At 40.2% G+C, this 14144-nt stretch overlaps 2 protein-coding genes across 2 annotated transcripts in view; both read right to left on the reverse strand.

The window, feature by feature from the left end:
• Window positions 1-914: 914 nt before the first annotated feature.
• Window positions 915-1319, reverse strand: LOC132613115 (uncharacterized). Its single transcript, XM_060327166.1, has one exon. The coding sequence runs from the start codon at window positions 1317-1319 to the stop codon at window positions 915-917; it is 405 nt and encodes a 134-aa protein (XP_060183149.1).
• Window positions 1320-5365: 4046 nt separating this feature from the next.
• Window positions 5366-14144, reverse strand: part of LOC132614939 (uncharacterized) — a 38695-nt gene continuing 29916 nt past the window's right edge. The window contains exon 2 of the mRNA XM_060329486.1: window positions 5366-5639. The gene's annotated coding sequence lies outside the window, so the exon portion shown is untranslated. The remainder of the gene's footprint in view (window positions 5640-14144) is intronic.

Raw genomic sequence — 14144 nt, forward strand, 5'->3', positions numbered from 1 at the left:
CTTATGGCCAGGTGTTTGCCCTTGTGGCATTTCGGTCCGTTATAGCCCTTATGGCATTCTGATCTTTCATAACCCTCGTGGCTAGATATTTATCCCTTAACCATTTGTAGCCTCGTGGCTAGATATTTTTTGAACTTGATCTCAGCAGCGGTCTAGACTTTCTTTGGCAAACCATTTCCTGCACATGAAGCAAAGTTAGAAAAAATAATTGTCTTCCGACGTCCTGGGGCCTGCATCAGAAATGGATTAGTTTTTCCTATCTAAAGTTGATTCGTGTTGCTGGCACTGTCGCATCTTTGGCTTTCTAGACTCGAAACCCCTTCGGCTATGGTATTTGAAAGATAAATTTATTTTCATTATGAAGAAAATCGTTTTGTAAATTTACCATAAAGGTGTCTAATTTGTAGGAAAATAAATTCATTATTTTGAAAGTGATCCTTGCGTCCTTTGTGAAGTCCTATTTTTGAAGCTTCCTGGATTTTTTTTTTGGATTTTTCTTTTGGTGTGACCGAGTTCAAAGAGCGCCTACGTATCCTGTCACATCAGGAATTCAGGTTGAATGTAGTTCAAATAAAACTAAAGGATTTTTTTTTGTTTTTACTAATAGTGCGACCGGGTCCCAAACGGACTGCCTACATATCCCACTATGGGGAAATCAGGTCGTTGCGTAGTTCATATTACAAAAGTTATTTTTGTTTCTCCGGTCTATTATAAAAAGATTACAAGCAAAAAGAAATAACTAATACAAGCAAATAGAATAACGATTTCAAGCAAAGAGTACTATTACAAACTGAGAAACTTTGTCTTCATGCATAGTAGTGCTTGATTACATCTGAGTTGATTGGCTTCAGTCACTCTTGTCCATCTATTTTCGCTAATACTACTGCTCCTCCGGAGAGTACTTTGTAGACCACTTAAGGACCTTGACAGTTGGGATCAAACTTCCCTTTGTATTCATCTTGATGCGACAAAATTGTTTTGAGCACCATCTGCCCAATTTGGAAAAGTCTAGCCCTGACTCGCTTGTTGAAGGCTCTTACCATCCTTTGTCGGTACAGTTGACCGTGATATACAGAAACCATAATTTTCTTGTCAATTAAAGCCAATTGCTCATATCGAGCTCGGACCCATTCAACATTGTCCAATTCTGCTTCTTGAATGATTCTCAAAGAAGGTATCTCAACTTCGGCAGGTATGACTGCTTCAGTATCGTAGACTAACAGATATGGAGTCGCTTCTGTTAAAGTTCTGACCGTAGTACGGTATCCCAGTAAAGCATAAGGCAACCGCTCGTGCCAACCTTTGTAATTGTCAGTCATTTTTCTAAATATCCTCTTGATATTCTTGTTGGCCACTTCTACGGCTCCGTTCATTTGTGGCCGGTAGGCTGTCGAGTTTTGGTGAGTGATCTTGAATAGCTCACGGATATCTTTCATCAGATGGCTATTCAAATTTGCTCCATTATCTGTTATGATGGACTCAGGTATGCCGAACCGGCATATGATGTTGTTTCGCATGAAGTCGGCTACCACTTTCTTTGTCACTGGCTTATGAGCCGTTGCTTCCACCCATTTGGTGAAGTAGTCAATGGCAACTAAGATGAATTGGTGGCCATTTAAAGCTGCGGGTTCAATGGGTCTAATAACATCTATGCCCCAAGCAACAAAAGGCCACGGTGAGCTCATAGCATTAAGCTTACTTGGAGGAACCTTGATTAGATCACTGTGGATTTGGCATTGATGGCACCTTTGCACATATTTGCAGCAATCACTTTCCATGGTCATCCAATAGTATCCAGCTCATAGAATCTTCTTTGCGAGTACAAATCCTTTCATATGGGGCCACATGTCCCAGCATGTACTTCTTCTAGAAGTTTAGTGGCTTCGCCGGCATCTACACATCGAAGCAGACCCAAATCCAGCGTTCATTTGTACATCACTTCTTTGTTTAGGAAGAAACCATTTGCCATTCTTCTAATGGTCTTCTTTTGTCCATTTGTAATGCCTTTAAGGTATACCCGTCTTTCTAGGTATGTTTTGATGTCATTTTACCATGGCTTGCCATCTGGCTCAGCCTCCGCGTGGCAACAGTGGGCATGCTTTTCTTTCAAACTTATTCTTAGCGGGTCGATGTGACTGCTTTCAGGATGTTGGATCATTGATGCTATTGTGGCTAATGTATCCGCAAATTCATTCTGAGCCCTCGGCGTATGTCAATATTCGATCTTTTTGAATTTCTTGTACAATCTTTGTGCCAAATTCACACATGGCAAGATCTTTTCATTCTTGGTGGCTCATTCGCCTTGTACTCGATGAACCAGTAGGTTGGAATCTCCAATGACCAGGAATTTTTCGATATTCATATCCAGTGCCATTCGAAGACCTAGAATGCATGCCTTTTATTCAACCATGTTGTTGGTACAACATAATTTAAGCTTGGCGGCCATGGGGTAGTGTTGCCCATTTTCTGGTATCAGAACTGCTTCGATTCCGTAACATTTGTAATTCACTGCTCCGTCAAAGAACAGTTTCCAGCCTGTGTAAGATTCTGTTGTCAATGGACAACACCCCTTCGTCTGGGAAATGGGTGCAAAGCGGTTCGAGCTCTTCATCTACCGAACTTGCAGCTAGTAAGTCATCCAAAACCTGTCTTTTAATGGCTTTCTGGGCTATGTAAACGATGTCGAATGCACTTAACAACATATGCTATTTGGCCAACTTCCTGATGGGCATAGGCTGACCGAATATATACCTCAACGATTCCATCTTAGATAAAAGGTGAGTGGTGTAGAAGGACAAATAATGTCTCAATTTCTGAGCCACCCAAGTTAGAGCACAAGAGGTTTTCTCCACTAGCGTGTATCTTGCCTCACAAGCTGTGAACTTCTTGCTCAGATAGTAAATGGCACACTTTTTTTTCGCTTCTTCATCGTGTTTCCCTAACACGCAACCGAAGGCCTTTTCAGCAACTGACAGGTATAACAACAATGGGCTCCCGGGCCTTGGTGGTACTAAGGCTGGTGGGTTGGACAGGTATCTCTTGATAGTGTCGAATGCCTCTTGCACTCCTCTGTCCATTTGGTAGGAGCGTCATTTTTCAAGAGCTTGAGGATGGGCTTCACAATGATAGTGGATTGAGCTATGAATCGTCCAATGTAATTCAACCTCCCAGGAAACTCATGACTTCTTTCTTAGTTTGGGGCGGAGGTAACTCTTGGATTTCTTTGATCTTTGTTGGGTCTAGCTCTATGCCCCTTCAGCTGACTGTGAATCCCAGTAATATTTCAGCCTGTACTCCGAACACACACTTAGCCCGGTTCAATTTCAAGTTGAATTTTCAGAGCCTATCGAAGAATTTCCTCAAATGTGTGGTATGCTCCGAACCTTTCCTTGACTTGATAATGACATCGTCTACATAGTAGACGATTTCTCTATGAATCATGTTGTGGAAAATGGTAGTCATCGCTCTCATGTATGTGGCGCCAGCATTCTTAAGGCCGAAGGGCATTACCTTGTAATGGTATACTCCCCATGGGGTGATGAAGGAAGTTTTCTCGGCATCCTCTTTATTCGTTACGATCTGGTGGTAGCCGGCGAAACAATCCAAAAACGATTGTAGCTCGTGTTTGGTACAATTTTCTATGAGGATATGGATGTTCGGGAGCGAAAAATCATCCTTTGGGCTAGCTTTGTTAAGATCTTGGTAATATATACAGACCCTTATCTTGCCGTACTTTTTGGGTACCAGAACTATGTTGGCCAGCCATGTGTGGTACGAAGTTACTTCTACCACTCCTGATTTAATCTGTTTTTCTACCTCATCTTTGATTCGGATACTAAGATCCGGTTTGAATTGTCGGGTTTTTTGTTTTACTGGCATAAAACCCGCATTGATAGGTATCCTGTGGGATACTACGCTGGTACTTAGTCCTGGCATATCAGCGTATGACCTTATCCTTGTTTCTAGGTGTGCACTTATCCTTGTTTCTTTGACATTCTCTTCATCACCTAGATTTATGGCTTCTGTTTCGTCCATAGTTGGTTTCGTCTCATTTTCTAATTATTCTACTTCTTCCGCGAGACCCTCGGGTAGCATTGTGGTCTCATCGTATTTCTCGTACTCCTGTCCCTCTATGCTGTCTGACTCATTCGTTTCACAATATGTCATGACATTTAAGGTTGCTTTATTGTTTTTATTACTGAAAATGCAAGGCAAAATATGTTAGTATAAAACATGTATGCAATAAGTATATAAAAATAGTTTTGATAAACCGAGGCTTTCATTAATTTAAAAATAATCAGATGTACAAACTGTGGTCTTGTCTTGGATTCACATCAAGCCATTTCCATTTTTGGAAAACATTACGAGGTACGTAAGTGACAAAAGGGTAAGCAATCGGGCCTCGACTGATTCTCCCTATTTTCAAAATAAATTCGTCTTTCTCTACCGAAGAGCCAGTAGCGGGGTAGAGGTCCAGTTGGACAGGTGCTCGCCCAGTTTTGCCTTTCTGATGGTGGGCGCTTCAGCACATTCTTCCAAAATCACGGAGTAATCTTCTTCTTGGAATATCATCCTTATCCCTTCTTCAATGTCTGCATCTCCAGGCATAGGCATTCGATGGGGAAATGACTAGTATAGATTTGGAATGGGTTTGCAAGATCCGCAACTTCTTATTTCTTCTTAGTAGGCATCTCTTCTTCTGCTTGGGCGTAACCAAGCCCGAAGTGAAAATTATCTTGGAGAATGGGAATTGGCTCGGTGATGCCCTGCAGGTTCTTTCCCAGACCCTTTCCGGGTTCAAACCCGTTTAGGAGCATGGCAGAAGTAATCATTTTGTAAACTGCCGGCATGAGAGCAAGCAGGGAATCCATTTTGTGGGCTGCTCCCACTAACTCAATGACATGGAAATCTATTTTTTTAGGTGCAGCTTCAATGACGGGTGTAGAGTTGTCTGGGTAATTGTGCATGCTAGCTTCTCCGTGGATCACCACTTCTTTCCCTTCCCAGACCAATTTTACAGATTGATGAAGCGAGGATGGTACTGCCCCTGCTATGTGGATCCATGGCCTTCCCAGAAGCAAATTATAATTGGCGGGTATTTCCATGAGTTGGAATTCGATGGTGAATTCAGCTGGTCCTATCTGAATGTCCAAATCGACCACCCTAGTGGCATCACAACGTCCTTCATTGAACACTCTTATGTTAGTGTGGCTTTGACGAACCTTTCCATATCCTAACTGAGTTAGGGTAGACTCGGGACAAATGTTGTGTCACGACCCAACTAGGGGCCATGACAGGTACCCGGAGCTGACTACCGAGAACCTCTCATTAGGCTAATCATCATACTCAACATGAACACATATAATCTCCCAAGTAACCCATATCTATATACATAAGCCCTCATGGCTACAAAAATGATATACAAAAGTACAATGTGATCATCGTGGGACATTAACAACCCATACGTACGTAGCTACGAGCCTCTACTAGAGTACTAGACATAAGGACGGGACAGGACACCGTCGTACCCAAAATATATATACAAAAGAATATGATTATAAGTAGCAACTAGGAATAATGGAGTGCTCCTGTGAATCTGCTGATAAGCTCCTACGGATCCACACCGTCTCCCTGTCTACCTGTGGGCATGAATACAACATCCAAAAGAAAGGATATCAGTAAAAACATTGTACTGAGTATGTAAGACATGAATAGTAATAGCATAATAAAGAAACAATGAAACATGAGCTAAAGATAAAACCTGCTTAACTTTTAAAGGAAAACACATGTATGCATATCATATATACCATAATCGTTAACCCGCGTCTGGGTAACCATTATAACGCCGCCCACTCATGTCGGACCCTCTAGGCACGGTGTAATCATAAGCAACCCACCTTCACGGTGTCATGCCCAACCATCTAGGCGCGGTGTAATTTGAAGCCGCCCGCCTTTGCGGTGTCATGCCCGGACATATAGGCACGGTGTAATCTCATCATCATATACATCTCATAAAGCATGCATAAGAACTTAAAGACAAACTATAACTTTATCGGGGTGACGTAAGGTTGAGAACCCCCGATTCCATTATGGAGTAATCATAATCATCATACCTCACCTTAAAGGAACTAGCATCATAAGGTGGGTCTAGCAATAATGAATAACATCAAAAAAACCGTATAAGGATCATTAACTTCATGGCAATATCATATCATATGCTTTAGGGTCTTTAGGCTTAGACCCATCATCATCATTATCATATTCATAACATAGCATAAGCCTTAGACTCTTTATGTTTGACTTGTATTTTCCGGAATGTAAGAAGGTCATGGAGAATAAGGATAGACATGTCATAAGAATCATGCCTTAGAAAAGAAGGGACTAGCCTCACATACCTTTTCGTCTTTCTAACTTGTCGACTATACGCTTCCTTCCCCGTGCGTCGCTCTACATTCAAAGGAATTCGTGCTAAGATTAGATGTTCGGAAGCATACTTAAGCTTAGGCTAAAGCTAACGAAAATTGGGAAGCATCTCCTTTGTTTCTACAACTTCCTCCATATGATATAACCACTCGCAAACATCAATAACAACATTCATAATATTGTAAACAATAACCTTGTCAAGTTCGTCATTATCCAATTCCTACAATTGCCTCTCAAGGGCATCCATAACCATGGTTATAATACAACATTACATTCATCTTCATATAATATTTCTCCCATATTCTTGATATCATTTATAACATAATTATACTCGTAACATGTCAAGAATCATGGTTCATATGAAGCTACTACTAAAAAATGCCACTATTCTGCCCAGAGAAGGCTCTCCACTGGAAGCATTATACGGTCACACATACGGACCGTATAAGTTATATGGACCGTATGTGTGTCCATATAATGCCTTCGGGACAGATTTTTAATTTTTATAAAGATACCCCCAAGTCCTCATTTCTCATTTCATCTTCTCTCCACACCTCAAGAAAGTTCTAGAATATTCTCCACACCATTTTAACATAAACCCAAGAGAAATCAAGAGTAAAACATCAAGAGTTGATGGAATCAATAACATGAATGCTCACTAGGGTTGCTTGAAGTCAAGAAATCTTTTGGATTGAAGCTAGGGTTTTTTTCTTAGATTGTACGGTCCGTATAAAGGACCATGCAATCCACAATCTCCCGAAACTTGTTCTCGTTGATCCGTTTTGCCTCCAATTCTTATGGAATCTTCTTAGCACTTGTTTAACACTTCATTAACAATCTAAGGGGCATTATAACTCTTATTTAAGACATCATTAACTCGGTACTTTGTAAATCCTTTCCGAAACACAACATATACTTTGCCTTTCTTAACGAACTCTCTTCTCTTGCTTCAAACGTCTTTGGAATCTTAATAGGAACCGTTAAGTACTACTTCTTACTTGTAGAAACATCATACACTTCTCACACTGCATTAGTCTATCTACCATACAACGACATGAAATTTTCCGAGGTGTAACATTCTCCCACCCTTTAAAAACATTCGTCCTCGAATGTTAAGTTCTCGGGAATTCTACAAAAATTTCACCAGAGTTTCCCCTGTAATATGGCTCTACCATCCTGTCACAACAGCCCACAATAACCATGCCTCACAGGGCTACAACACAATAGCAATAAATTATGGCCACACATGACTAAAAACATGAAAAGAAAGCATACATACCTCATAATATTGGTGTCTCATCTTGGATCTCCTCCGGGGGTGAAAACAAGTGCGGGTACTTGAACTCATATTTTCCTCTGGTTCCCAAGTCATTTCTTCTCGGTTATTGTTTCGCCACAAGACTTTGACTGACGCTACTTTTTTGTTTCTAAGTCTCCGTACTTGCCTATCTAGTATAGCAATAGGTAACTCCTCATAAGATAACTTTTCCGTCACTTGAACATCATCTACCGGCACGATCCTAGTAGGATCTCTAGCACATTTACGGAGCATTGATACATGGAAAACTAGATGGACTGATTCAAGTTCTGAGGGTAAGTCTAATTCATATGCTACTTGGCCTACCTTGCGGATAATCTTATAAGGTTCAATGTATCGAGGACTCAATTTTCCCTTCTTGCCAAATCTCATCACACCTTTCATCGGTGATATCTTTAAGAATACTCAATCATCAACATGGAATTCTAAGTCTCGTCGTCGGTTGTCCACATAAGACTTCTAGCCACTTTGGGCTGTCACTAATCGATCTCAGATAACATTGACATTTTCCATCGCTTGTTGAATCAAATTAGGGCCTATTAATTGTGTCTCCCCGACTTCAAACCATCCAATTGGCAATCTGCACTTCCTTCCATATAGAGCTTCATACGGGGCCATTTGAATACTGGAATGATAGCTGTTGTTGTATGCGAACTCAATGAGAGATAAATGGTCATCCCAACTACCACCGAAATCTAGCACACATGCCTGTAACATATCTTCCAAGGTCTGAATAGTGCGCTCGGCTTGCCCATCAGTTTGTGGATGGAGCGTTGTGCTAAGCTTTACCTGAGTACCCAACCTTCTTGGAAAGACTTCCAGAATTTGGCTGTAAATTGTGCTCCTCTATCTGTGATAATAGATAACGGGACACCATGAAGTCTCACAATCTCCTTAAGATACAACCTTGTATAATCTTCTGCCGAATATGTGGTTCTGACTGGAAGGAAATGAGCTGATTTCGTGAGTCTATCCGCGATCACCTATATAGAGTCATACTTGCTTCGGGAATAGGGAAACCCTACAATGAAATCCATGTTCATCACTTCCCACTTCTAAGTTGGAATTTCCATTGCTTGCAATAATCCTCATGGCTTTTGATGCTCAATTTTCACTTGTTGGCAACTTGGACATTGAGCTACAAATTCCGCTATGTCCTTCTTCATTCCATCCCACCAATACATTAGCTTAAGATCATGATACATTTTTGTCGCTCCTGGATGAATAGAATACCGAGAGTAATAAGCTTCTTCTAGAATCCGATGACGTAGTCCCGCAACATTCGGAACACATAGCCTGTCTCGATATCTAAGAACTCCATATGTAGAAACTTCAAATGGCGACTTCTCATTTTCATGATATGTATCTCTATAGTGGCTCAACTGGGGATCTTCATATTGGCGCTCTCTCACTTCCATATCTAAGGAGGAAACAACTAGGTTGTAAATACCAATTCCTGCATTGCCTGAATTAATTAAACGAACTCCGAGGCTGGCTAGCTGGTGGAGCTCACGGACTAATTCTTTCTTCTCTAGAGGGACCTCCTATAGACTACCCACTGATTTGTGGCTAAGTGCATCAGCTACTACATTCGCCCTTCCGGGGTGGTATAGGATACTTATATCATAATCTTTCAGTAGCTTTAACCACCGCCTATGCCGAAAATTCAACTCCTTCTGCTTGAAAATATATTGGAGACTCTTGTGATTTGTATAGATATCGACATGTACACCGTACAAATAATGTCTCCACATCTTTAGTGCATGAATAACCGCAACCAGTTCATGTTTTAGCAACTACCGGGAAGCATAGGCGATAACTTTGCCGTGCTACATCAACACACAGCCTAATCCAAAACTAGAGGCATCACAATACACAACATAACCTTCTGGTCCTTCTGAAAGTGTCAGGACTGGGGCTGAGGTTAATCTATCCTTCTATTTAATAATATTAGTATTAGAATTGTGATAAATCGAAATTCTATATCGCTATATTAATCCTTATGTTCTAGAATATTCAATATCAATTCCTGGAAACGGCGTTCACAAGCATCGGTCCATTGAAATTTCGCTGATTTCTGAGTGAGTTTCATCAATAGTGCTGAAATAGGGGAAAACCCTTCCACGAATCTTCTCTAATAACTTGCCAACTCCAGAAAACTACGAACTTCTGTAGGTGTTGTAGACCTTGGCCAAGTCTTCACAGCCTCTATTTTCTGAGTGTCAACCCGAATGCCTTCAGCTGAAATAATGTGGCCTAGAAAAGTTACAGAATTCAGCCAGAATTGACATTTCGAAAACTTAGCATATAATTCACGAGTCCGAAGAATTACAAGGATAATACGTAAATGGTCTGCATGCTCTGCTTCTGTCCGAGAGTATACTAGAATATCATCAATGAATACGATCACGAACAGATCTAAGAGAGGTCTGAATACATTATTCATTAGATTCATAAACACTGCTGGAGCATTAGTTAACCCAAATGACATCACCCGAAATTCATAATGGCTATATCTCGTTCGGAAAACTGTTTTGGGAATATCTTCTTCTCTAACTCTCACCTGATGATACCCTGATTTTAGATCAATTTTGGAAAACCATTTGGCACTCTGTAATTGGTCAAACAAATCATCGATCCTTGGAAGAGAATATTTATTCTTTATCGTCACCTTGTTCAGCTGTCTATAGTCAATGCACATCCATAGGGAACCATCTTTCTTTCTCACAAATAGGACAGGTGCTCCCCACGGTGATGAACTGGGCCTGATAAATCCCTTCCCAAGAAAATCGTTCAGTTGTGACTTTAGCTCTTTCAATTCTGCAGGGGCCATTCGGTAAGGAGGAATGGAGATTGGTTTAGTATCCGATAACACATCAATAACGAAATCAATTCTCTTTCCGGAGGAAGACCTGGGAGTTCATCTGGAAATACATCCGGAAATGCATTCACTACCGGGATGGATTGAAAAGTCGGTGGCTTTACTTCAGTGTCATGAACTCGAACTAGGTGATAAATGTAGCCTTTTGCTATCATCTTCCTTGCCTTAAGGTAGGAAATAAACCTACCTCTAGGAGACACTGTATTACCTTTCCATTCAAGCACGGGCTCTCCCGGGAATTGGAATCGGACTATAATGCGCCACGTCAGTATTTTGAAAAGAAACCACCTCAAGTATTCACCCCACTGATGGAATATCGGACTTATATTTGAGGTGGTTTCTTTTCAAAATTCTGACGTGGCGCATTATAGGTGTTATATCCCGTATTTTTGCATATTCGGGAAATTTGAAATAATTGTGACTAGTAAGAGATAAAGCAATATTTTGATCTTATTTTATATATATGTGTTGTTCATGAAAAATGTTGATGTGGAAATATGGAGGAAGGCCAAGGCCAAAACTGGGAATTTGGAAAATGGGTTCATGAATTACAAATATTCACCATAAGTGAATTGGGCTAGAAAAATAAAAAAAATAAAAAGAAAAAAATAGAGGCCCAATGAGAGGTGTGGCCGGCCATGGAGAATAAAAAAGGCCCAAGCCCATGTAAATTAAAACCATGAAATAAATAAGAGAAAAGGGCCATGTATTCATCATTCATCTAGAACCTTCAAGACAAAACAAAGTGAGAGCAAGACTTGAGAGAACAAAGGGGCATTCGGCCACCTTGGAGAAAAAGAGAATTTTTTTTTGCCATCAATCTTGGGTCCAAAAATTATAGTTTTCTAGTATTCCTACTAAGTTCAAGACCCTCTTCAACGTGGTATAATTTTTGGGGCAAGAAAGTACTTTTTTTTTGGCAAGTGGAAAAATTGAAAAAAAGTAAGAATTCTATCCTTTTTATGTTATGGAAGACTTATATATATGTTGTAATATGTGGAAATGAATGAAAATTATGAAATTTGTGTGTTGTGGGTATGTGTGTGTGTGGCCGTGTAGTGTTGTTGATGGAGAAGGATGAACAAATTTTATTTATTATGTTAATTGTGTTGTTGTGGCCATGTGATGTAAATGGAAGAATAATAGTTCAAGTGGGCATGAAAAATTGGTTGTTAAGTTGTTGTAGGAAATTATGTGATTTTATTATAGTTTTATGTAATTAAGGGAATGGAGTTGTTAAGGTGCAAATTGTTGTTGTTGTTGATGAAATTGGAAGATAATATGTGTTGTGAATGTTCGTGTCGAAGATTGGAGGTTTCGGGTGAAGTATGGTTTTTGGTGGGATTGTTGAATATTTTGTAGAATTGTATGAAATGCTTTTGAATTGTATTTGAATGATCTTGAACTAGTAGTGAATATGTAAGTGTCGATATCGACTTGAACGTACGTGGTTGAATTGAATGTTGATGACTATGTAGAAAAAGAAGGCTACTAATGTTAGAATGCGTTCTGAATTGATTCTTGATGTTATTGGTATGGTTGTTGGTATTGTTGGTATGGTTGTTGATGAATTTGGCCGAGTTGTATTCTCGGGGATGTTGAATTTACAGGGGAGATGCTGCCGAAATTCCTGTAGACAAGTACTAGTTAAAGTTGATTTTCTAAGTACTTGTAGCTAATGTTTGGTAATTGATAACGTCATTGTAGATCTTGGAGAGCCCGAGACTTGAGTCGGGATTTATTTAATGAGTAATCGGGATTTGTTAGCGAGCGATTGAGGTATGTAGAGCCTGCCTTTCTTTCTTTTGGCATGACCGTTATGAAATAAACAAATGACATATATATGCTTCTAAAGAAAATTCTACTCCTAGAGCCACTAGGATGGCCTATGTCTTTGATTTCCATAAACTATCTCATATGGTTTGATACATACTTGTGATGTTCGAAGTTCTAGTCGATACGTTTCCGGATGTTGTTCGAAAAATATTTGATATGACTAAAGTTTTGGATATATATATATATATTTTGGATATGTGCACATGATTCTAAGGCTCCGTTTGATTTGCTCCATAATGTTATTTGAAAGCTTCTTAATATGAATGATACTTGAATTCCTAAGTATGACTTATGAAATATTTTCAGAAGGTTCCGTACTTCGAAAGTTTTTAACTCTCTCATACTAATTCGAATTGACCGAATCTTATTTTTGAGCCTTCAGATGTTTGTAAAAATATTTGGCTATCGAGTTTGAAAGAAATTTATTTATTTATATGCATATGGTTTCCGCACTAATCCGCTCGTGCCTACTACTATGATATCGTTCGCCGGTTCCCGGGCCGGTTTTGTGATCGTGCGCACTATGTTACATTCGGCAGTATGATGTGTTACGGTTCCCGAGACCTCGCCACAGGGCCGGTTACCGCTTATATACAACGTTATGATGTGATATGGCATATGATATGTTCTGGTGTTGTGATATGTTATGTTGATACGATATGTTCGGGGATCGTACGGAGATATGAAACCTTCTGGAGTATGATGTGTTGTGGCGCCAGCGTCGGAGTGGCGACCACGTTCCTGAGCCCTATGCACGATTTTAATTGCATTATATATACATACTTTCAGCACAGGTTTTGATATACTAATTCTGTATCCATTTTCTGTACTCTTCACTTCAGTTATGATTCGGATTTCTGTATGCCATGCTTTGCATACTCAGTACATATTTCGTATTGACCCCCTTTCTTCGGGGGCTGCGTTTCATGCCCGCAGGTACGGACGTTCGTTTTGGTGATCCTCCAGTATAGGATACATATTCTGCCACTTGGATTACTCCTTTTGATTCGGAGCTCATATTTTTGGTACATATCTTCTGTGATACATATTCTGTATGTATGACTATTTGGGTACGGCGGGGCCCTGTCCCGTCATATGTTTCTGTCATGGTTTGTAGAGGCCTGTAGATATATATGTGGGTCATGGGTCACATTTGTTCGACTATAATCGTGATTTGTGCCTTAAGCGGTCCCATTTGCTCTTATGGCCAAAACGGCCCATATGTTTGTATATGTATGTATATCTGGGCGATGTGTATTCCGCCAGCCTACCGGATTTGATATGATGTTTATGTACGGGCGACCGCTTAAGATGATATTCGTTTTCAGTATATGTTTAAAATGACGTATGTTAAGTTTGAATAAATCTTCGATATGTCGATCTGGTACGTAAGTCTGTTTGGGTGTCCAAATAGGGCACCAGTCGCGGCCCACGGGGCTGGGTCGTGACAAAAGTGGTATCAGAGCGATTTGTCCTCGGAATGTCTACAGGCCGTATCTAGTAGAGTCTTGTTTATCGGTGTGTTGTGCACCACATCTATAAACAAGAGGCTACAGGACATTTAGAATGTTACCTTTCTTTCATATCTTAGATCGTGCGATAGAGCCCAGCCATAGGAAATGAAATTCCTTTTACTAACCCTTAATTTCAGCTAAAGAACGGTACCGACGGAAGAAAGTGGTTGAT

This window comes from Lycium barbarum, chromosome 10 (genome assembly GCF_019175385.1).
Source record: "Lycium barbarum isolate Lr01 chromosome 10, ASM1917538v2, whole genome shotgun sequence".
NCBI lineage: Eukaryota > Viridiplantae > Streptophyta > Magnoliopsida > Solanales > Solanaceae > Lycium > Lycium barbarum.